The sequence below is a fragment of the Schistocerca gregaria genome, chromosome 1, assembly GCF_023897955.1.
Source record: "Schistocerca gregaria isolate iqSchGreg1 chromosome 1, iqSchGreg1.2, whole genome shotgun sequence".
In the NCBI taxonomy this organism is placed as follows: Eukaryota; Metazoa; Arthropoda; class Insecta; order Orthoptera; family Acrididae; genus Schistocerca; species Schistocerca gregaria.
In genome coordinates this window covers 443355280-443377726 of record NC_064920.1, presented here as the reverse complement: position 1 = coordinate 443377726, position 22447 = coordinate 443355280, and the positions used below count along the sequence as shown (strand labels likewise).

At 40.7% G+C, this 22447-nt stretch overlaps 2 protein-coding genes across 4 annotated transcripts in view; one reads left to right on the top strand and one right to left on the bottom strand.

Moving 5' to 3' along the window:
* The window catches only part of LOC126351857 (prolyl endopeptidase), a 109690-nt gene extending 87978 nt beyond the window's left edge, over nt 1-21712 (bottom strand). The window contains exons 1-2 of one of the 3 annotated variants that reach the window (XM_050002641.1): nt 21647-21712; nt 21230-21334 (exon numbers count right to left, since the gene is read on the bottom strand). In XM_050002641.1, coding sequence (XP_049858598.1) covers nt 21230-21295 — 66 coding nt within the window. In that variant the 5' untranslated portion in view covers nt 21296-21334; nt 21647-21712. Of the gene's footprint in view, nt 1-21229; nt 21335-21479 lie in introns of all 3 variants that reach the window. The other 2 variants (XM_050002639.1, XM_050002640.1) reach the window with 2 other exon arrangements.
* Nucleotides 21713-21729: 17 nt separating this feature from the next.
* Nucleotides 21730-22447, top strand: part of LOC126351894 (slit homolog 2 protein-like) — a 32084-nt gene continuing 31366 nt past the window's right edge. The window contains exon 1 of the mRNA XM_050002642.1: nt 21730-22317. Coding sequence (XP_049858599.1) covers nt 22075-22317 — 243 coding nt within the window. The 5' untranslated portion in view covers nt 21730-22074. The remainder of the gene's footprint in view (nt 22318-22447) is intronic.

Here is a 22447-nt window from a genome sequence, read left to right as displayed (position 1 = left end):
CAAAAAACCTCCAGAACTTTGTCCAGTTTTTCTATGCTTACCTTTTCCTTATTATGCATGGTATCATTCAAACTACTTTCCTCCACAATTGATACACTGCTCCCAACACTGATTCCACTTCCAGAAGCAGTCTTGATATGCCTTTTGCCGGATCACACAAAGCGCCATCTGCAAATTTTCTTTTGCCTTGTCTATTGATGCACATTATCTTCCTTTCAACAAAGTTTTCAACTTCGGAAATAAAAGAAAGTCCACAGGGACCATGTCTGGACAGTAAGAAGGAAGAGGTAACACAGTGATTTCATTTTTTATGTAATAGTCACACAACAGCAGGGACAAATGTGCAAATACATTATCATGATGCAAGAACACAATGAATTCCAAGATGATGTGTTAGGATTTCACAACATGATCCAACTGAAATGTTAATTTCTTCTGCAATCTCTATGACAGTCAGCCTTAATTGGCACACACTATTTTGTTGACATTCCCGACATAAGTGTCATTGGTAGATGAAGAGCTTCCTGAGTGAACGTTCTACTCAATACACTACTGGATAACAACTAACAGGCATCCAGCAATGAAACTACAGCCAGCTGCAGGTGTGGCAACCACATTCCGCTGCAACACATCAATGTCACAAAATTACGAATGTTCCGTAATTTTCTGAGCAGATCTCAGACAATAATACGGCCCACAAATAGCCTTACAGTGCTTACAACATTATCCAAATGATTATCAGTAGATACTATAAACAGGAACAGACCTATCAAAGCCCCTTTGGGTACTTATGGAATTACGTCCCTGTAAATAATAGCACCATCATGCAAACATAAACGGCCAATGATTTTTTTAGAACACTAATTCAAATCCATCCCATTATTTGCTTCATAGTGGAGGTGGAAAGAATGGCTGTCATCCCTTTATTGATGTGGGGATCTGGAGGAAGGTTGATAATATACTGGGACACACGATTTATAGGAAGCCTACTTACACTGACTGCGTGTGCGCACGCACGCTCTCCAGAGTTGTTCAACTAATTCAATTGCATTGCACTCAATCCCTACTACAATTACACATGCAAAAGAAGACCAAAAAGAATGGAACACACACACACACACACACACACACACACACACACACACACACACACACACACACACACACACACACACACACAGCATTAAAAGTCTAAACTCTAAACATCTCTCTCAAACAGCCGCTGTCATATGTTTCCGTTGTAGATTTATGGCATTTTACCCATCAGTTCTTTCAAGGAAACTGAAGGAAGCAGGATTTATGATAGAATATAGGAATATATTCTGCAATTACTCATTAACTTAATCTCAGGAATAATATTTATCTATTTCTAAATAATCGCTTATGCTTAAGTCACACTGAAACAAAATTTCACACTTTATTTTTGTTTGCAAATACTGGCATAGGCTACTACCCCAATGTCTACATCTTGCCAAAATGAAGATAAAACAAGAAATTGTTGCTGGCCTGTTGCTGCAGATCACCCCATCATAACAGTAATGATACCATGCTAATTCAGTGTTTTTAGATTGTGAACAGCATTGCAAAACATTTTAACAAGCATTTTATAACTGTTACTGAAGAAAATGGAGTTGTCAATTTCAGTAGATGCTGCCAGGGAATATCTACGACCAGTAATTATACATAACTCCAGTAACGAGAATATGATCCTCACACACCAGTAGCACTAATAAGCACCATAAAATCATGAAAATCTCGTTGATATGATAAATTATCAACAGAGCTAAGTAGAGTGTGCTTCTGAGTTACAGACACATTAATTTATTCGTGTAATCATTCATTTATTAGTGGAACAGTACTAGAATGGTTGAAATATGCTGAAATGCAGCCTTTGTATATGAAAGGCAACAAAGAAATACCACCAAATTTCCTCCCCATTTCATTTTGCCGTCATTCTCAATTATTTTAGAAAATGCAATATACAGTTGGTTTCTTAAGGGGGGGGGGGGGGGGGACATTGATGAAACCGACCAAAAATGTCAATTTTCGATTTTTTATTTGTTAGTAAAATTCATGAACAATAAGTTCCCAAAGTTCCAATGTTGAAATCGCATCTGACGTGCCCGAAAATTAAAAGTGTGACGCGGCCTCCCTGCCATGCCCACGTTTTGAAGCAGCACTTCAATACCAGCTCAGTGAACAACGATTCTGTGTATTACTTTCAACCAAACATGTGCAGGATGCATCTAGAAGGCCATGATACATACTCTTTGGTTTTATAGTCATCTTTGGCCGATCCTGCACTTCATAAAAATTGTGTTCATGGCAAAACCCAAATGAGTCTCTAAATTCACTCATATGGAAACGATGTCCTAAAAACACATTTGCATCTGCTACAGTTGTCAGAATTGCAGCTTATGATGCAGTTAGTGTATTTAATGATGGGAATGTTGGGAAGATAAAGGCATTGGAAAGAATGGGCTTCAAGATAGTAAATTTTACTCAAAACACCCTAAGAAAAATAGATTTACAGCGGGTATCTGCAGCTGAAAAGTCAGTTGAAGATATGGTAAAGGAAAGAAGACAGACAACAAGAAACCAGAAGAGAAGCTTTGAAGGGAAAGACAACCCAGAGGACAAATGTGATGCCTTCTAAAGAAGTGACATAAGGAAAAAAGTTAGATTTAACTTTAAATTGCGTTTCCTGAAAAGTTTGTTTTTTAAAGTTTATGTACCTTTTCCTCAGATGCTATGAATGCTAGAATTTTGAAATGTTGTGCACACATTTCTGTAAACCTATTAAACATTGTCACAAGGGCAAATTTTGAAATTCTGAATGCAAGCTGAGAAATGGGACAAAGTGCTTGGAATTTTGCATGAATTTAAAATTGTACTCGTGGAATTATAATTTAAAAAGTTATGAAAATTCTCCAATTTGATCTATTCCAAAAATCTCAAGAGAGAAGCTTAAGACATCTAAAGAGAAGAAAAAGAGAAATTTTTGTAGAAATACCTTTAATACTTTCTGAGAAAAATGAACATACAATATTTTTAGAAAATAAAACTTCAAATTTCATTTAAAAAGTTGAATATATGTAATCAAAGGATTTTATATGTAAATGTGTTACTTTCACATAAAGTGCGGTACAAAATTTCATTGCCATATCTCCAAAACTGTGGATTTGGTCCATTTTTTAAATACTGTGTGCTTTTCATGAATGCCCCCCCTTAATCAATTGACAACAAGTAATATTATCGAAGTCATAGTTTGGATATCTAAAGAGTTCCGGTGCTGAGAACACTATCTACACATACAGTGAGAATGTATTTTATAAATTACAGCCACTGGTACATTTTCTGATATGTAAACCACAGTACTCTTTTGAGGAAAGGGAATATTATGGTGTAACAGCAAATATTGTAATACATTTCAAATCTTATGCATCTGACAGGAGACAAAGGGTGTCAATACACAAGAGACCTGTATTAAGCTATCAGGCATCGTCCAAATGAAAAGTAATGGTTCTACCTTAGGGCTCTTATTTTTTCTTTTGTATAAAAGGTTCTTTTGTCAGTAACATTACCACATGTTAAGACTGTTTGGTTTGTGGATAATGCAATCATCACAATAAATAACACATCAAGTACAGTCTTAAGATACACCAATTAATGAAGTTTTCATAAACATTGATAAATGGTACCAATTCTTTGTCAGAGGCCTATGGAATGGTGAAAAAAAAACTATCTACGGTTTAGAACCACCACCACTACCACCACCCCCATCCATCACCTTTTCCTCTGCCTATGTCCATTCCCACTCTCTCTGACCTTGAGCCCCATCTATTGTATTGCAAACAAAGCATTGAAAGAGACATTTGTTTTCACAAACAAATGAATGAAAAGGTTATTTAGTCTCCTTAGCCCGATATAGTTTAAGCAAGAAGACCATCATAAAATGTGCAACCATAAACCAGTAACCACAAATATAAAACACATGGACTGTCTTTTCTAATGAGAATAATCCTAATGCTGCTGCTGCCCTTTTTTTTGTTTCAGGTACCTTGAAGGGCATGCTGTTACAAAGTGAGACTACCAGTGTGTAAAATGGGGGGTTTTTGGGGGGAAGAGACCAAACAGCAAAGTCATCTGTCTCATTGGATTAGGGAAGGAAGTCTGCCGTGCTCTTTCAAGGGAACCATCCCAGCATTTGCCTGGAGCAATTTAGGAAAATCACGGAAAACCTAAATCAGGATGGTCGGACACAGGATTGAACCGTCGTCGTCCTGAATGATAGTGTAAGGTGGCACAGATTACTCACACTGCACGGTGTACGCTACTGAAGTGTGATGGTGAACACACAATATTGTGAAAATGTGAAGATAAGTATGACTTGGGTTGTAACAAGTGCTAATATCCACGTTTCTGTTTTTAAAACAAAATAGTGATTGGTTTTGGTTATTTATCACAGAGTAATAATTGACATTTTAATTATGTATGTTTCATGTATCGTGTGTGCGTGTTAACAGCTTATGGCTGTATACACAATTTTTGTTTAACCCTTAAACTGAAACATCAGTCTCTCAGACCCCTCATTTATTTTGAATGAGGAGTGTGCCAGCACTGCAAAAAAGCACGCCTTCGCTTTCCTAGTATCTTTGCCCCAATACTTGTCCTGTATGAAGCAGTAGTCAACAATCATTTCTGCTTCATAAGGGAAGACATAAAAAGTATTGTTTAGAGAAGTGCGCGAAGTTGCGTGCCTGAGATACCGCACGTTTCTTATTACATACAAGAATTTGGTAGAGCGAATAGACCACATGTTTCTAATTAAGACATATTCTGCTTTCAGTGGCTTATTTTATAGTCTTCTTTAGTGTGTGAATTTATGTCATTTCAGGTATAGCATGGATCGACTTTCTAAGAAGAGTCAACAATCAGTTGACTGCAGCAGCTAATCCAGATTTGAATGCTTGGGCGGAAGTGCAGTTACAGGATTTAGATGAAGAGGAAAATGGGATCAATGACGAGACATCTGACGATTCTGATGATGATCCAGATTTCAAAATAGGTGATAGTTACCATGAAACAGTGATGCTAGTGAAGAAAATGTTTTATTGGAAGAAGAGCCTGGAACGGTCTACGCTACAGATAATACCTCGCAGTAAACACTGTACTTCTATGGTAAAAATAATTTCCAATGGGAACGTTCTGAGCTTGCTAGAATGTGAACACCAGAGCACAACATTCTGAAAGGAGGTATGTCTGGCCTATCAGCCAAAAGTTGAAGTTTGTCCCAAAGTCCTATTTAATCTCAAATATGGGAGAATTTATTTGATGATGACACGATAGATGAAATAGTTTTACACACACATGTGAAACTGAATACAATAAGGGCAAAGTTGCAGGAAACAACTAATCCATCCAATGGCAGAGATACTGACAACATCAAAATCAAAGCTTTTATAGGCCTTTAGTGATGACATCAATATTCAAATCATCTTGTGAAGATATGCTGCCCATTTTCAAAAATGATCTGACAGGTCATCCTACATTTGTAGTGACAATGTCTGCAAAGCACTTTGAAATACTTCTAAGCATCCCGAGACTTGATGATGTGACCAGAGATTAAAGAAACAAGTCAGATCGCGCAGTTGCAATATCAAACATTTTTGAGAAATTCATTTTCAATTCTCAGCTATTATACTGTGTAAAAGGCAAAGTTATAATGGGTGAAATGTTAGTACCAATCAGGGGAAAATGTCCTTTCTGCATTTATATGCCTAGCAAACCAGCCAAATATGGCATAAAAATTTGATGCCTGGCAGACTCTGGAAGCACTTACCTCTTCAATGCCTACATATATATCCAGGGAAAGATAGTGATGGATGTGGCTTGACAGAGTAAGAGAAAAAGCTTGCCAACCCAACTCAGGCTGTTTTACATCTGTGCAAACCAACAGAAGGAAGTAACAGAATCATTACCACTGACAACTGGTTTACATCTATAGAACTCACTCGTGAGCTGAGCAAGAGAGGGCTAACATACGTAGGAGCGGTCAGAAAGAACAAATGCGAAATTCCCCAAGCGTTTTTGGCTGATAAAAGTAGACCAGTTGGGTAGCATTGTATGGATACTCTGAGAATACAATACTGGTTTCATTTGTTCCTAAGAGAAACAAGGCAGTAATTCTTGTGTCTTCAATGCACCATTCCATTGAAAATGACACCATAAAAAATAAACTAGAAATTATTTGTTATTAAAATGCAACAAAATCTGCAGCAGATTTGCTCACCATGAAATGTGCCAATTATTTGACAAACAGACATACAAGGCGCAGGCCAATGGTAGTCTTTTACACACCTCAAACATCAGTTGCATGGACAGTTTTGTTCTGTATTTGTGATAAAGAGGAAACCCCACGCTAACTCGTCTCAACTTCACCAGAAGTCTGGCCATGGAGCTGACAGTCACATCTAAGAATATGCCTGGAAATTAAAAATTAACCTAGAAATATCAAGGAAATGATCCACAAAGTTCTGGGAGACACTCAGCAATCAAGCAAAGGCATACCAAGTGAGAGAATGGACAAAAGGAAGACATGTATCAAGTGCCCTGCATCCAAGAGGAGGAAAACGGCGTATAAATGCATCAAATGTGGTCACCCAGTTTCCCTGGAATGCAGCAAAAAGATGTGTGTCGACTGTGCAAAAGAGATGCAATTTAAAAATTTCACTTCAGTCGATTATCTTTTTTTACATTTTCTGCAATATTTTATTTATATTTAAGTATACAATTGCTGGTATAACTGTGGTGAAAATCGTGTGTAATCCGACACTGAATGACTGCATGTACTCTTAATATTTCATGTTTATTTTATACAATTTAAAAAACAAAGTTTTTATGTAAGCTGGAAAGTATTAAATTTACTTATAACATGAATTAACTGACTATTTGCTTGATTTCTGTCAACTTATGTGGAGTAGTGTGATATAAAATATTAGGTGGTCTGAGAGACCGGATGTTTCTAGTTACGCACATTTCAGAGATGTTTTGGGTTAAAGGTTAAAATTATATGTACTAACTGGTTTGATTAAAAGAGGGGGCGAAAGGGACCAAACTGTGAGGTTATCACTGCCTTGTTCCGAATAAAACAGTGCCAATAAAACAAACGAGACTGACAACTCAAAACAGAATGAAAGGAAAAAAAAAATCACAAGAACAATGAAGGACAACAAACATGTAAATGAACAAAAGGGGACAAGAAAACCACAGAAACACAAGAAACGGGATGAAGAGATTAAAACAACAAAGCAGATTACCACGGCTCGCTGACCAAGAGAATAAAAAAGGAGAAGCCAGCCACTCTGCAACACATTAAACCCTCCACCCTAAAAGCACTAGGGAGGAGGACACAGACGGACAAAGGACATGCACTAAAATTTAGATCAAATGAAATGTAAAACTAAATCAGCCAATGAGGTGTTTTCAGATAAAATTAATGACAACGAGACCAGTAACCCAGGATTTCATCACTGGGCCGATGAAGTGGGACACTGCACCAGAATACGGGCCTCTGTCAACTGGGCACCGCACCGACACTCAGGCGGGTCTTCACGGTGCAGGAGGTAACAACAGGTCGCCCAAGTGTGGCCAATGCGGAGCCAGCACAGGACAACTGATTCCCTGCAAGCGGCTCCCATGGAAGACACACAGTTTGTTATACGTACTGTTATGCCATTCTGTCTCTCAAAGCCGAAAAACTCTACAGCATAAGTCAGAACACAGGTCAGGTCCATAGATGCCCATCTCCAGAAGCGGTTTCCGCATAGCCTGTTTGACCAGACTGTCAGCAAGTTCGTTGCCTGGAATGCTGACGTGTCCTTGGGTCCACACAAACACCACTGAACGATGGGACTGGTCTAGGGCATAGATGGACTCCTCGATGGACACTACCAAAGGATGGTGAGGGTAGCACTGCTCAATAGCTTGTATGCTGCTCAAGGACTCAGTACACAGAAGAAAAAATTCCCCAGAGCATGAACATGAACTGAAGTGCACAAGAGATGGCCACCGGCTCTGCAGTGAATACACTGCAGCCATCGGGCAAGCAATGCTGTTCAATATGTCCTCCATGGACATACGCGAAGCCGACGTGACCATCAGCCGTTTAACTATCTGTGTAAATCACTTCATTGCCTCGGTACAAGTCAAGAATCGAAAGGAAGTGACAGCAGAGAGTGGCAGGAATAACCGATTCCTTAGGGTCAAGTGAAAGGTCCAGACAAATCTGCGGCCTAGGTGCACACCATGGAGGTGTATGCGGACCAACCTGGATGGGAGGTGGTAAAGGGAAGTACTCCAGTTCAGACAGAAGGTATTGCATGTGAACCACAATCATTAGCCCTCACCTGGACTGCCTATGCGGGAGATGAACTGTGGTGGCTGGAAAAAGGAAACGGTAATCCGCATGAGCAGGAAAGCTACGAATGTGTGCAACTTAACTGGCATGCACTTGAGCACGTCGGATATGCAATGGAGGGACTCCGGCCCCACCAAGACACTGGTCACTGGACTCGTTCCAAAAGCTCCCGTCGCAATGCGAACCCCACACTGGGGCACTGAGCCGAGTACAAGCAATGCTGAGGATGCCGCCAAACCATAAACCAGAAGCCCATAGTCAAGGTGGGATTGAACAAGGGCTTTGTACAGCTACAGCAGCTTAGAGCAATCTACACCCCAGTTGGTGTTGCTCAGGCAGCAGAGGGCACTGAGGTGCTGCCAGAACCTCACCTTAAGTCGATGAAGGTGAGGTAACAAAGTTAATCGAGTATCAAAAACCAGTCCTAAGAATCAATGTCTCCACAACAGTGAGCACATCGCCATGAAGGTAAAGTTCTGGTTCTGGAAGATTGGTATGATGCCGACAGAAGTGCACGGCATGAATTAGCCACCGAAAATTGGAAGCCGTGGGCGACAGCCCATGACCGCCTTGTGGGTGGCTCCCTGTAGGTGTCGCTCAGCAACACCAGGACTGGTGGAGCAGTATGAAATGCAGAAGTCATCTGCATACAGAGAGGGTGAGTTGGGCAGCCCTAGACTGTTAATGGCCACTAAAAATAGTGACACACTCAATACAGAGCCCTGCGCGACCCCATACTCCTGGATATGAACTATGGGAGGCACCAACTTGGACATAGAAAGTATGGAGTGACAGGAAATTCTGGATAAAAATCTGAAGCGGGCCTCAGAGACCCCACCCGTATAATGTGCCAAGCATATGTTGTTGCCAAGTGGTGTCGTACAACTTTCATAAATCAAAAAAGAAGGCAACCAGGTGTTAGTGTCTGGAAAAGGCTGTTCGGATGGCAGACTTGAGGGACACAACATTATCCATGGTAGAGCACCCCTGGCATAAGGCGCCCTGACATGGAGCCAGTAGGCCAAACAACTCCGGGACCCATCCCAACCGCCGACACACCATACGTTCTAACAGTTTACAAAGAACTTTGGTAAGACTGATGCGTTGATAGCTATCTGCATCAAGTGGGTTTTTACCGATTCGAACACTAGAATGGTGGTGCTGCCCCGCCATTGCGAAAGATCCCATCGCACTAGATCTGGTTGAAGATAATGGGGAAATGTCGCTTTTAGTCCGATGAAAAATGTTTAATCGTTTGACTGTGGATCCGATCCGGCTCAGGAGCTGTCAGGGCACTGTGCAAGTGCGCTGAGGAGTTTCCACTCCATAAATGGGGCAGTATAGGGTTCACTGTGGCGTGAAGTGAAGTGAACGAGAGGACTTTCCTTTCCATCCACCCTTTGAGGTTGCAAAAAGCTGATGCAGAGGCTCGAGCGTAGCGCTCAGCAAAGTGCTCGATAATCATTTTTGCATCCGTACATAGCACGCCATTGATGGTAACGCCAGGGACACCTGTTGGGGTCTGTTACCCAAACAGGACATCTGATCTTCATGCAGACTTGGGAAGGTGACATATGGAACCCAATGGTCGACACATATCTCTCCCAGAACTCCTATTTCCGTCATTTTATAAGCTGGAGAACTTAGGCACAGAGCTGCTTAAAGACTATCATATGCTCTAGGGAGGGGTGCCACTTATGTTTCTGTAGAGCTCGCCAACGCTCTGTAATTGGCTCAGCGACTTCCAGCGACCACCGAGGGTCTGTCTTTCACCGGGGGCAACCTAAATAACGAGGTATCGCATTTTCTGCCACAGAAATAATTGTGGTAGTCACCTGATCAACCATCACATTGATGTTACCCTGTGAGGGAGATTCAACGGTGTCATCAGAGATGAAAGTTTCCCAGTCCACCTTGTTCAAAGCCCATCTGGGCAGGTGTCCATGGGCCTCACACCAGGGCAGTGACAGGAAGATGGGGAAGTGGTCACTATCACACAGGTCATCATGTGCTCTCGAGTGGATAGATGGGAGAAGTCCCGGGCTGCAAATTGATAAATCAATGGCCGAGTAACTACCGCAAGCCACACTGAAATGTGTGGCAACCCCAGTATTGAAGAGGCAGAGGTCGAACTGAGACAGTAAAGGGTTAGGGAGATGATTAATCAGTGCAGCTAGTACATTAAGGGGTACTGCACCATCTGGAGGAAGATATACGTTGCAGATAGTTTCACTACAGACCGAGTTTAAAACATAAATGCAAACTGCACCTGACACTACTATAGCCATTACGGTTCATGTAATATCCCTTACAGATGCGGTGGGCTGGGGTCAGCATTGCCGGGAACCAGGTTTCCTGGAGGGCAATGTAGAAAGCAGGTGTAAAGCTTAACAGTTGCCTTAGCCCAGCCAGGCAGGGGAAAAAAACCACCGCAATTCATTAAGGTCACCTGCTGCCAGCGACTTATTGCTTGAGCAGTATATATCCACTGTGTCTGAGGGTCCAGCGAGATCTAGTTCCTCAGCAGACACCAGAATCTCCAGCCCATCCTCAGATGCAGAGCTTGTACGTAGCGGTGGTGTGGGTGCCACCACAAGTTCCTTGTTCTTAGGGGTCTTCTTTTTTGATTTCTTGTGCTGTTCCTTGGGTTTCACTGGTTGGGAGGACTTCACTGAATCAGTCTACGGAACTGAGGATGAGTGTAAAGCCCTACAACCAGCTGCTTTTGGGCTCTTCAGACACTGGTGGGGGGGGGGTCATCTTTCCCACTAGCAGAAACCTGGGAAGAGAGTGACCCAAAGGACCCCTTCCTATCGAGAGGAGCTCAGAAGTGGGGACTGAAATTCCCAACGATTGGGGGGTGTTTCTCTCAAAGTAGGTGGTGCGGGAGCAACAGGGAGGGAAGTTCCCCGACCCCCCTGCCCCCCACCATCATCAAGAGGGCAGGTGTACTCTCCCAGTTCTGAGAGGTGACAGGAATTCAAGGAACTGATGGGGCGACAACTGTTCTCGTAGTGGCAGCATATGAGGTGGTCATAACCACTTCCATTTAGCCTCAGTATAGGGCAGTCAATCCAGGGTCTTATATTTCACGATTTTCCTCTCTTTCTGTAAAATCCTGCAGTCTGGAGAGCAAGGTGAATGTTTCTCTCTGCAGTTGACACAGATGGGAGGTAGGCACATGGAGTATTGGGATGTGATTGTCCCCTGTAAGGTCTGAACTCCATTTTTGAAAATTTTCCTGAAGAATGAGCTAATTGGAGAAGGGCACTTTATGTGGCACATTGTGTTCACGTGCCTTGAGATCTTTAGTCCACTGTCTCGTCGTCGCACTGCAGTAGTTGCAGGGGCAACAGACTGGATGATTCACTGAACTGACCTTGTAACATCAACCAAAACAGCATATCTGTGCTGGTACTGCGATCGGCTGACAGCAAGAGGAAACTACAGCCATAATTTTTCCCAAGGGCATGCAACTTTACTGTATGGGTAAATGATTGCATCCTCTTGGGTAAAATATTGCAGAGGTAAAATAATCCCCCATTCGGAGCTCTGGGAGGGGATTACTTAGGAGGGCGTAGTAGCTACCAGGTGAAACAAAACTGGGGGTTTACAGATTGGAGCATGGAATGTCACATCCCCTTATCAGTCATGCAGGTTAGGAAATTTAAAAAGGGAAATGGATAGGTTAAAGCTACATACAGTGGGAATTAGTGAAGTTCAGTGGCAGGATAAACAAGCCTACTTGTCAGGTGAATGCCGGGTTATAAAGACAAAATCAAACAGGGGTAATGCAGGAGTAGGTTTAATAATGAAAAAAATAGGAACACAAGTAAGCTACTATGAATAGCATAGTGAACACATTATTGTAGCCAAGACAGACATGAAGCCCAGGCCTACCAAATTCGTGAAAGTTTATATGCCCCCCACAAATGAAGAGACTGAAGAAATGCATGACAAGATAAAAGAAATTAGTCACATAGTGAAGGACATGCAAATTTACAATACAAGAAGAATGGGTAGCTTTGAGTGGAATAGTGAAGGCAGCGGAGGATCAAGTAGGTAAAAGGACAAGGGATTATAGAAATCCTTGGGTAACAGAAGAGATTAAATTTAATCGATGAAAGGAGAAAATATAAAAATGCAGTAAATGAAGCAGGCAAAAAGGAATACAAAGGTCTCAAAAATGAGATAGACAGGAAGTACAAAATGGCTATGCAGGGATGGCTAGAGGGCAAATTTAAGATGCAGAAGCTCATATCACTAGGGGGTAAGATAGACACTACCGGAAAATTAATAAGACCTTTGGAGAAAAGAGAACCATTTGTATGAATAACAAGAACTAAGATTAACCAGTATTAGGCATAGAAGGGAAGGCAGGAATGTGAAAGGAGTATATAGAGGCTACATACAAGGGCACTGCGCTGGAGAAATGGAAGAGGTCGTAGATGAAGATGAAATGGGAGATACGATACTGCGTGAAGAATGTGATAGGACGAAAGACCTAAGTCAAAAGAAGTCCCATGAGTAGACAACATTCCATCAGAGCTACTGATAGCCTTGGGAGTGCTAGCCCTGACAAAACTACCACCTAGTGAGCAAGATGTACGAGACAGGCGAAATACCCTCTGACTTCAAGAAGAATATTATAATTTACAGGTGTGAAAATTACCAAACTATCAGTTTAATAAGTCACGGCTGCAAAATACTAACACAAAGTCTTTACAGATGAATGGAAGACCTGTACAAGCCGACCGCGGGGGAATATTACTTTGGATTCCGTGGAAATGTTGGAACACGAGGCGACACTGACCCTACGACTTATCATAGAAGATAGATTAAGGAAAGGCACACCTACACTTCTAGCAATTTTAGACTTAGAGAAAGCTTTTGACAATGTTAACTGGAATGCTCTCAAATTATGAAGGTGGCAGGGATAAAATACAGGGAGCAAAAGGTTATTTACAGTTTGTACAGAAACCGGAAGCAGTTATAAAAGTCAAGAGGTATGAAAGGGAAGCAGTGGTTGGGAAGGGAGTGAGACAGGTTTGTAGCCTATCTCCGGTGATGTTATTCCATCTGTAAATTGAGCAAGCAGTAAAGGAAACAAGAGAAAAATTTGGAGTAGGAATTAAAATCCATGGAGAAGAAATAAAAGCTCTGAAGTTTGCCTATGACATTATAATCCTGTCAGAAGCGGCAAAGGACCTAAAAGAGGAGCAGAACAGAGTGGACAGTGCCTTGAGAGGAGGATATAACATCAATATCAACAAAAACAAAATGAGGATAATGGAATGTAGTCAAATTAAAGCAGGCAAAGCTGAGGGAATTAGATTAGGAAATGTGACAAAATAGTAAATGAGTTTTGCTATTTGGGGAGCAAAATAACTTTATGGTCGAAGCAGAGAGGATATCAAATGTACACTGGCATTGGCAAGGAAAGCGTTTGTGAAGAAGAGAACTCTGTTAACATCGAGTAAAGATTTAAGTGTCAAGAAGTCCTTTCTGAAAGTATTTGTATGGAGTGTAGCTATATATGGAAGTGAAACATGAATGATACTTTAGACAAGCAGAGAATAGAAGATTTCGAAATATGGTGCTACAGAATAATGCAGAAGATTAGATGGGTAGATCACATAACTAATGAGGAAGTACGGAATAGAACTGGGGAGAAGAGAAATCTGTAGTACAACTTGAACAGAAGAAGGGATTAGATGGTAGGAAACATTCTGAGGCATCAAGGGTTCACCAATTTAGTATTGAAGCAAAGTGTGGATGGTCAAAATTGTAGAGGGAAACCAAGAGTTGAATACACTAACCATATTCAGAAGGATGTACATTTCAGTAGTTATTAGGAGATAAAGGGGCTTGTACAGGACATATTAGCACAACAAGCATCAAACCAGTCTCTGGACTTAAGACCAGAACAGCACAACAATAGGTGAAACTTTTGAGCACAAATATGTCAACGAATTTTCAGTTTCGATGGAAGTATCAGTTAAACGGATAATATTAGCCAGTGTCCCCTACGATTTTGTATTAAGCACAATATCATTTGTGATGGTTCCAGCATTGCTGCATGCAGCCAGTGCTACCTTCCCCTCACCGCTCCTTATCACCTCGGCAGCCATAATACAGGGGTACAGCCATTCCCGACAGCCATCACGCCAATCGTGAACTTACCGTGGACAAACAGTACATGTAACAGTATGTTTATTAGAATACCTGGTACAGTAACTAAATCACAAATGCCAAATTACTTCAAATTACTCTTAGATTATGCAGAGACAAATTTAGGTTACAAAAATTCTCAAAAACACAAGATTATTTACGTTAAAAACAAAGATTCCAAGACTTACCAAGCGGGAAAGCGCCGGCAGACAGGCACATGAACAAAACACACAAACACACACACACAGAATTACGAGCTTTCGCAACTGGCAGTTGCTTCGTCAGGAAAGAGGGAAGGAGAGGGAAAAATGAAAGGATGTGGGTTTTAAGGGAGAGGGTAAGGAGTCATTCCAATCCCGGGAGCGGAAAGACTTCCCTTAGGGGAAAAAAAGGACAGGTGTGCGGATGTGTGTGTGTGTGTGTGTGTGTGTGTGTGTGTGTGTGTGTGTGTGTGTGCGTGTGCGTGCGCGAGTGTACACCTGTCCTTTTTTTCCCCTAAGGGAAGTCTTTCCGCTCCCGCGATTGGAATGACTCCTTACCCTCTCCCTTAAAACCCACATCCTTTCTTTTTTCCCTCTCCTTCCCTCTTTCCTGACGAAGCAACTGCCAGTTGCGAAAGCTCGTAATTCTGTGTGTGTGTGTTTGTGTGTTTTGTTCATGTGCCTGTCTGCCGGCACTTTCCCGCTTGGTAAGTCTTGGAATCTTTGTTTTTAATATATTTTTCCCATGTGGAAGTTTCTTTCTATTTTATTTATAAGATTATTTACGTTGGTATACAGTGACATTCAGAAGTTATGTATTACATAGTTTACGTAACCAAAGCAGTTGTACCGTTAACTTACAAAAATATAATTTTGGAAGCATTCAGAAACTCTGAAAGATTATCTACTTTCACATATTTGTCACATAATTATACACACATGAAAAAAGTTCTGCATCACCTCAGTTCTGGGATTTCCAGAACCTGTATAGAAAATTGGAATATAGATGAACATAAAAATCATTTCACCCTTTTTATTGCTCATGAAAACCACACACTGCATGTTGTACACCATGCAGCGAGACTTTCATAGGTGGTGGTCCAGTGTGTTGTACACACTAGTACCTCTAATACCCAGTAGCATGTCCTCTTGCATTGATGCATGCCTCTATTCGTCGTGGCATACTATCCACAATTTCATCAAGGCACTGTTGGTCCAGATAGTCCCACTCCTCAATGGTCACTCGGCGTAGATCCCTCAGAGTGGTTGGTGGGTCACATCGTCCATAAGCTGCCCTTTATTCCAGGCATATTCAATGGAGGTCATGTCTGGAGAACATGCAGGCCACTAGTCGAGCAATGTCAATAACCTGAAGGAAGTCATTCACAAGACTTGCACGATGGAGGCGCAAACTGTCATCCATGAAGAAGAATGTCTTGCCAATATGCTGCTTCTATGGTTGCACTATCGGTTGGAGGATGGCATTCACGTATCATACAGCCATTACGGTGCCTTCCATGACAACCAATGGCATATGTCGGGCCCACATAATGCCACCCTAAAACAGCAGGGAACCTCGACCTTGCTGCACTCACTGGACACTAAGGCATTCACCCTGACCGGCATGCCTCCAAACACATCTCACTTTTGAGAAGAATGTGATGCCAATCCTGAGCGGTCCATTCTGCATGTTGTTGGACTCATCTGTACCGCACTGTGTGGTGTCATGGCTGCGAAGATGGACCTCGCCATGGACGTCAAGAGTGAAGTTGCGCATCATGCAACCTATGGCACACAGTTTGAGTCTTAACACGACATCCTGTGGCTGCACAAAGCTTTACTCAACATGGTGGTGTTGCTTTTAAGGTTCCTCCGAGCCATAATCCATAGGAAACAGTCATCCACTGCAATAGTAGCTCGAGGGCGGCCTGAGCAAAGCATGTCATCGACAGTTCCTGCCTGCCTGCCTGCCTCTCCTCCACGTCCGAACAACATCGCTTTGGTTCACTCTGTGCAGCCTGGACATTCCCCATGTTGAGAGCCATTCCTGGCATTAAGTAACAACGCGAACGCAATCTAACCGCAGTATTGATGCATCTGGGCATGGTTTAGCTACAGACAACCTGAGCCATGCACCTCCTTTCTGATGGAATGACTGGAACGGATCAGCTATCGGACCCTCTGCATCTAATAGGCACTGCTCATGCATCGTTGTTTACATCTTTGGGTGGGTTTAGTGACGTTGCTGAACAATCAGTGACTGTGTCTGTGATATAATATTCACAGTCAATGTCCGTCTTGAGGAGTTCTGGAAATCAGGGCGATTCCAAACTTTTTTTGACGTATGTACAATGAAATTAAAGAACAATGACAGACTACTGTTGCTAAAGATTTTATAAGGGCACAATTAAGTTTAAGCCTTCAATAGACGACAAGCAGTTTCTCACAGTACTCACGAATGTTTGAAATTTGGCAATATATCACAATACAGGTGGGTATTGATACAATCAATGAAAGATTATGCAGAAGCAACATGAACAGTAAAATATGTGAACCTAGAACTTCGAAATGGGACACGAATCATCACACACGGTCTCCCTCAAAGGAAAATTCCAACATTGGTTTTCATATATAGGGTGTTACAAAAAGGTACAGCCAAACTTTCAGGAAACATTCCTCACACACAAAGAAAGAAAATATGTTATGTGGACATGTGTCCAGAAACACTTACTTTCCATGTTAGAGCTCATTTTATTACTTCTCTTCAAATCACATTAATCATGGAATGGAAACACACTGGAATGAGGATTGACACATTGTTGGATGAACCATTCGCAGAAGTGTACCCGTGGAGGCCAATCACCTGCTGATAGTGCCTGCACACGCTGTGCATGGTACGAAAAAAACTGGTTCTCCCGTAACACTCTCCATACAGTGACATGGTCAATGTTACCTTGTACAGCAGCAACTTCTGACACTGACATTAGGGTTATTGTCAACTGCACGAAAAATTGCCTCGTCCATTGCATGTGTCCTCATCGTTCTAGGTCTTCCCCAGTCGCGAGTCATAGCCTGGATTGTTCCGTGCTCCCTAAGACGCTGATCAATTGCTTCGAACGTCTTCCTGTCAGGACACCTTCGTTCTGGAAACTGTCTCGATACAAACGTACCGCGCCCCGTGCTAATCCATACATCAAATGGGCATCTGCCAACTCCACATTGGTCAACATTGCACTGACTGCAAAACCACGTTTGTGATGAACACTAACCAGTTGATGCTCCGTACTGATACGCTTGATGCTAGTACTGTAGAGCAAAGAGTCGCATGTCAACACAAGCACCGAAGTCAACATTACCTTCCTTCAATTGGGCCAACTGGCGGTGAATCGAGGAAGTACAGTACATACTGACAAAACTGAAATAGGCTCTAAAATGGAAATTATGCGTTTCCCGACACGTGTCCACATAACATCTTTTCTTTGTGTGTGAGGAATGTTTCCTGAAAGTTTGGCCGTACATTTTTGGAACACCCTGAATAAACAAACATGCATATTACAGGGACTTTTCACTCAGATGTTTTAGTGCACCCTACACTGCTGTGTCAAAGAAAAACACTGAAGTGTGAGCTTATCTCAGGCAAAATCACTATATTGTGTAGTGCCGACAAACCAGTTTTGTCTTTTGCAGCTAACAATGAAATTTTTCCAATATATGTTTCCTGTTTCAAATCTGAATTTTATGTTCACATTCAAAAGGGCGCTACCAGAGTAGTCTAGTATGACATTTGCTTTGCCGAAATGTATTAATTGTCACAATGAATCACAAAGAGTAACCAGTGCTCTTATTCTATGTTCCTGGCTCCAGCAGCTACCAACCAACGTGTTATGGTGGTAACGATCAGAGAGGACCAGGGCAATGCTGGAGTATTGGTTATTCTTCTTGTTTTACTGTCTCTGCTAATATATAAACAAATATCACACTAGACTAGTCTGGAACAGCTCTTTGGATGGTTACATAAAATTCCACTTTAAGAATCATCGATGCTGGCATCACATGAAAAACATGAATAGCAGTATTTGTTTGGAATGACCCCAGTTACCCCCTGCAAAAAGAAAAGGGCAAACATCTGCATGCATGCGAACACACTATGACACTCCAGAGTATACACAAAATTAAGCGCATGTTCGATGCGGCATTGTTTCAAAATTTCAATGTAATCAGTGAAGAACTTTTGGAACCTTAAGATTTTGAATAAATGAACGTTTGCTTCTACAAAGATAAAAATGTAAACATGCCTGCTTGTTCAACATCTTAAATCTCAGTTTCTCTTCAATTTTTTTAAAAATTTTGACAACTTTGCATTTGTATTCCTGCGTATTTTTAATAAATATAAGAGGCCTATACCAATAAATATGTAATATATAAAAAACATGGAGATTGGCAGATGGGTGGCAGGAAATTGACATAGATAGCAGAAAGGAGGAGATGAACAGAAGAGGAGCTGGAGAGAGAGGGTGGGAGGGAATATGGACATAGAAAGGAGCAAGAAGATGGACAGAGAGGGAGGTAGGGATGGAGGGGAGAGACAGGAAGGAGAAAAAGATGATCTCTCATTTCTTATTTCATTTAACCAGAGTCACAGTAACACATGGTAGGGAAGAGCTAGTTGGAAATAAAAATAATCTTGACAAAGATTTAAAGTCACTTTGTGTCAGCAAAGCATCTACTATTCAGGAACACACATTTTCAATGACTCATCAGCCGCCATAAAAAGTTTAACAACAAATGTTCAGTTTAGACAAGAAAAGGATTTATTGGTGGGCAGCACCACCTACTCCACTGATGAATTTCTTATCAGGAGTCACAAATGTTTGTTTTATTTATAATATAAAATAATATGAGTAATACGTACAATATGATTTCCACACAACTTTAGTGCACTAATGCAGTCAATGTAAATAAATGTTGCAAAATGATTTTCCATTTGATGATGTATGGCTACAATAGCCTAAGAATTTTCATATGCATCGAAACGTATTGAACATTTATTTTTTGTGACAAATTTATTATTTTAAAATAAAATAATGACATGTTCCACAGTTTTGAGGGCCATTAAACTTGGCATCTGTGGAAGGTACGTCAGCATCCTATCCCCCACCCCCCTTAATATTTACTGTGTATTCTTGTTTTCTGGTATGTTCTACATCCTGGAAGATCCCCTCACTACAGGTATAGTGAAATAAAATGTACATCTAATTACATAACCTAGCTTTTGTTTGTAGACACAGGGTTTTGAATTGTTGATTCAATATGAAGGTGATTTCCAATTACATAAGGCAAAGATGCGCTTTTGAATGTGATTATTCCTCACACCAAAAATCTTAAGATTAAAAAGGAATTCCTTCATGAAAATTGCTGATGTTTTCAGCACCAATCGCACTGACACTGAAAAAATATGCCTTCATGGATGTCATATGCAAAGAAAAAGCAACATAGAAGAGAAAAACAAGCCAGGAAATTGCAGTGAATCAGTTTAGAAATGATTATGGTTTGTTTTTCAATAGCTGCAGTTAATGAAGTACATGAAGCAACAAAAAAATGAGAAATTCAATGGACAATTAAATAAGAGTTTATGTTTACTTAACTTTCTCTGTATTCTGTGCTAAACATTTCAGTCAATGTGCAGTGACAGCACAAATAACTGACAGCTGTGCATCTGTATGCGAGTTTATTCTGTAACTTTGAATGAAGATTTGTTCAGAACTTAGCAATGTGTATCAATGACTTCACTTGTCAGCTTTATGGTGAGTTGCTACCTTTACAATTCCCCCCCCCCCCTTTTTTTTTTAAACAGCAAGACTAACTGTTGATATTTTGCCCATCATTTAGGATTAACTACAATTAAGAATGTGAAAATTGTATAATAGACATAATGTAGTCATATTTATGAAATTATTATATCCTTCAATCCGTGAACCACGTCTTTCAGGCACTACTTACAATATGTATTATTTTGAAACAGAGAACAAATACAAAGTATTGAAATGAATATTCAGTTAAAAAAAAAAGATTAACAGCAAGACTCTCATTCATTTGATTCACCTTCCTAAGATCTGTGTTCCTTTTTTATACCACAATAGTCACCAGAATTTCAAAGTACCACGACATTCTAATGAAGGTAGGGAACCCAGAGTCATTTCCATACACAGTTTGCACATCAAGTGATTCCTGCTATTAGTAAGTTTTTACACACAGTATGCCTTTCTCTTCATTCACCAATTTCGATGCCTTATACATCTGTTCATACAGATGAGTTTTACTAAACTATTCTCCTCTCACTGTATTCTACAGCAAACAGTTTCGGTGCTCTACAACAAATGTTTGCAATGAAGGTTAGCTATAATCATCACACAGTGGACTCCATACCCCTTGCGTTTTTTAGTTGTTCCGTATACATACATAATACGCATCACTCAGATCTGTCCTATATAGCTTTCCTGAATATACCTTGCAGTTTTGGTTTCTATCACGAAAAGTCCATGAAACTGGTTCTATACCAAAGTGTGTTAAATATGAGCAGTCTCTTGCCACAACCTTAATTTCCCCATGTATCCTAGTGTCGTCGTCTAAAATGCAACTAAACGGCAAATATACCCACCTCTATTCCGTGGTATTCTTCTGTTACACTTTCATCTCTTCTTGCAATTGGGTAGTTAAATTTCATTCTTCGTAATGAAGGCTCTCTTGAGGAGTACCGAGGTTTCTGAAAACGTGAGAAGTAAGCTTTACTTTCGGTTTATTAACACGGCGTCATATGGATCACTGCGGTACAACTAAGATAACTCAAAAAGTTGTCTTAGAATGTCAGAATACCACACTTAGCAGGCACTAAAATTAATTGTGCCCACCTTACAGTTATCACAAACTTGAGACTGTCGACTCACTTCTGCGTTAGCCGTGTCAGTTTTATACTTGCGGAAACCAGATACAGTTGCGCTTATCTCCCGTATGGTCAGATAGGGCGGATATATTCGACAAGACTTAACTACTTTTGATAACAGTACCATACTCTTACCTTTATTTATTATTTCATAGATCACTACTCCCAGCAGAGATGTCTACCTTGTAAACTTTATTTACCTGTTATCCAGAGATGTACCTGTAGTACCATTGCTCCCTGACTTGTGTACACACTGTGACTTACAAGATCATTGCCCTAATTTACGAAAGCGGGAAAATTGAATCACTCTCCTTCGCTAGATATTTCAACAACTGTTTGGGCATCGTTTGTAAATATGTAGATTGCCTATATTCATTAATGTTCCTTCGATGCTTGACATTAATGCAACGTTATGTAATTTCTCAGTGACACTCATGCTTCGAATATACTGTCACGCATGAAAGATAAGATAAGAATTGACAGGTCTTGGATACCACGGTACCTAATGCGTTATTACAAAATTTGTGCTTCTTACGTTTGTTTTAGAAGTGGCGTCTACAAGAATGGCCGACTTTATTAAAGGAGTTCAATTTTACTTTCTCATGTTGCTCATCCCAAGAGCTTATTTTACAGTGCTCGATGGTTACTGTCCGTATTATTGTCAGTGTTACGTGTGGGAGAATATGAAAGCAGCGAACTGTGTGAACCAAAATATAATTACGGTTGATATTAGCATACCCCGTCAAACAGAAGCATTAGATGTATCAAACAACTTTATAAGAAGAATAGAGGATAACGTTTTCAAGGTGAACATACAAGTCTATATTAAGAACAAAATGTAGTAAATTGCCAATAATAATACAGTAATATAAGGATGATTTGCAGAAATCCTGGCAAAACAAACAATCACTAAGTATTATAATGTATTTTCTTCTT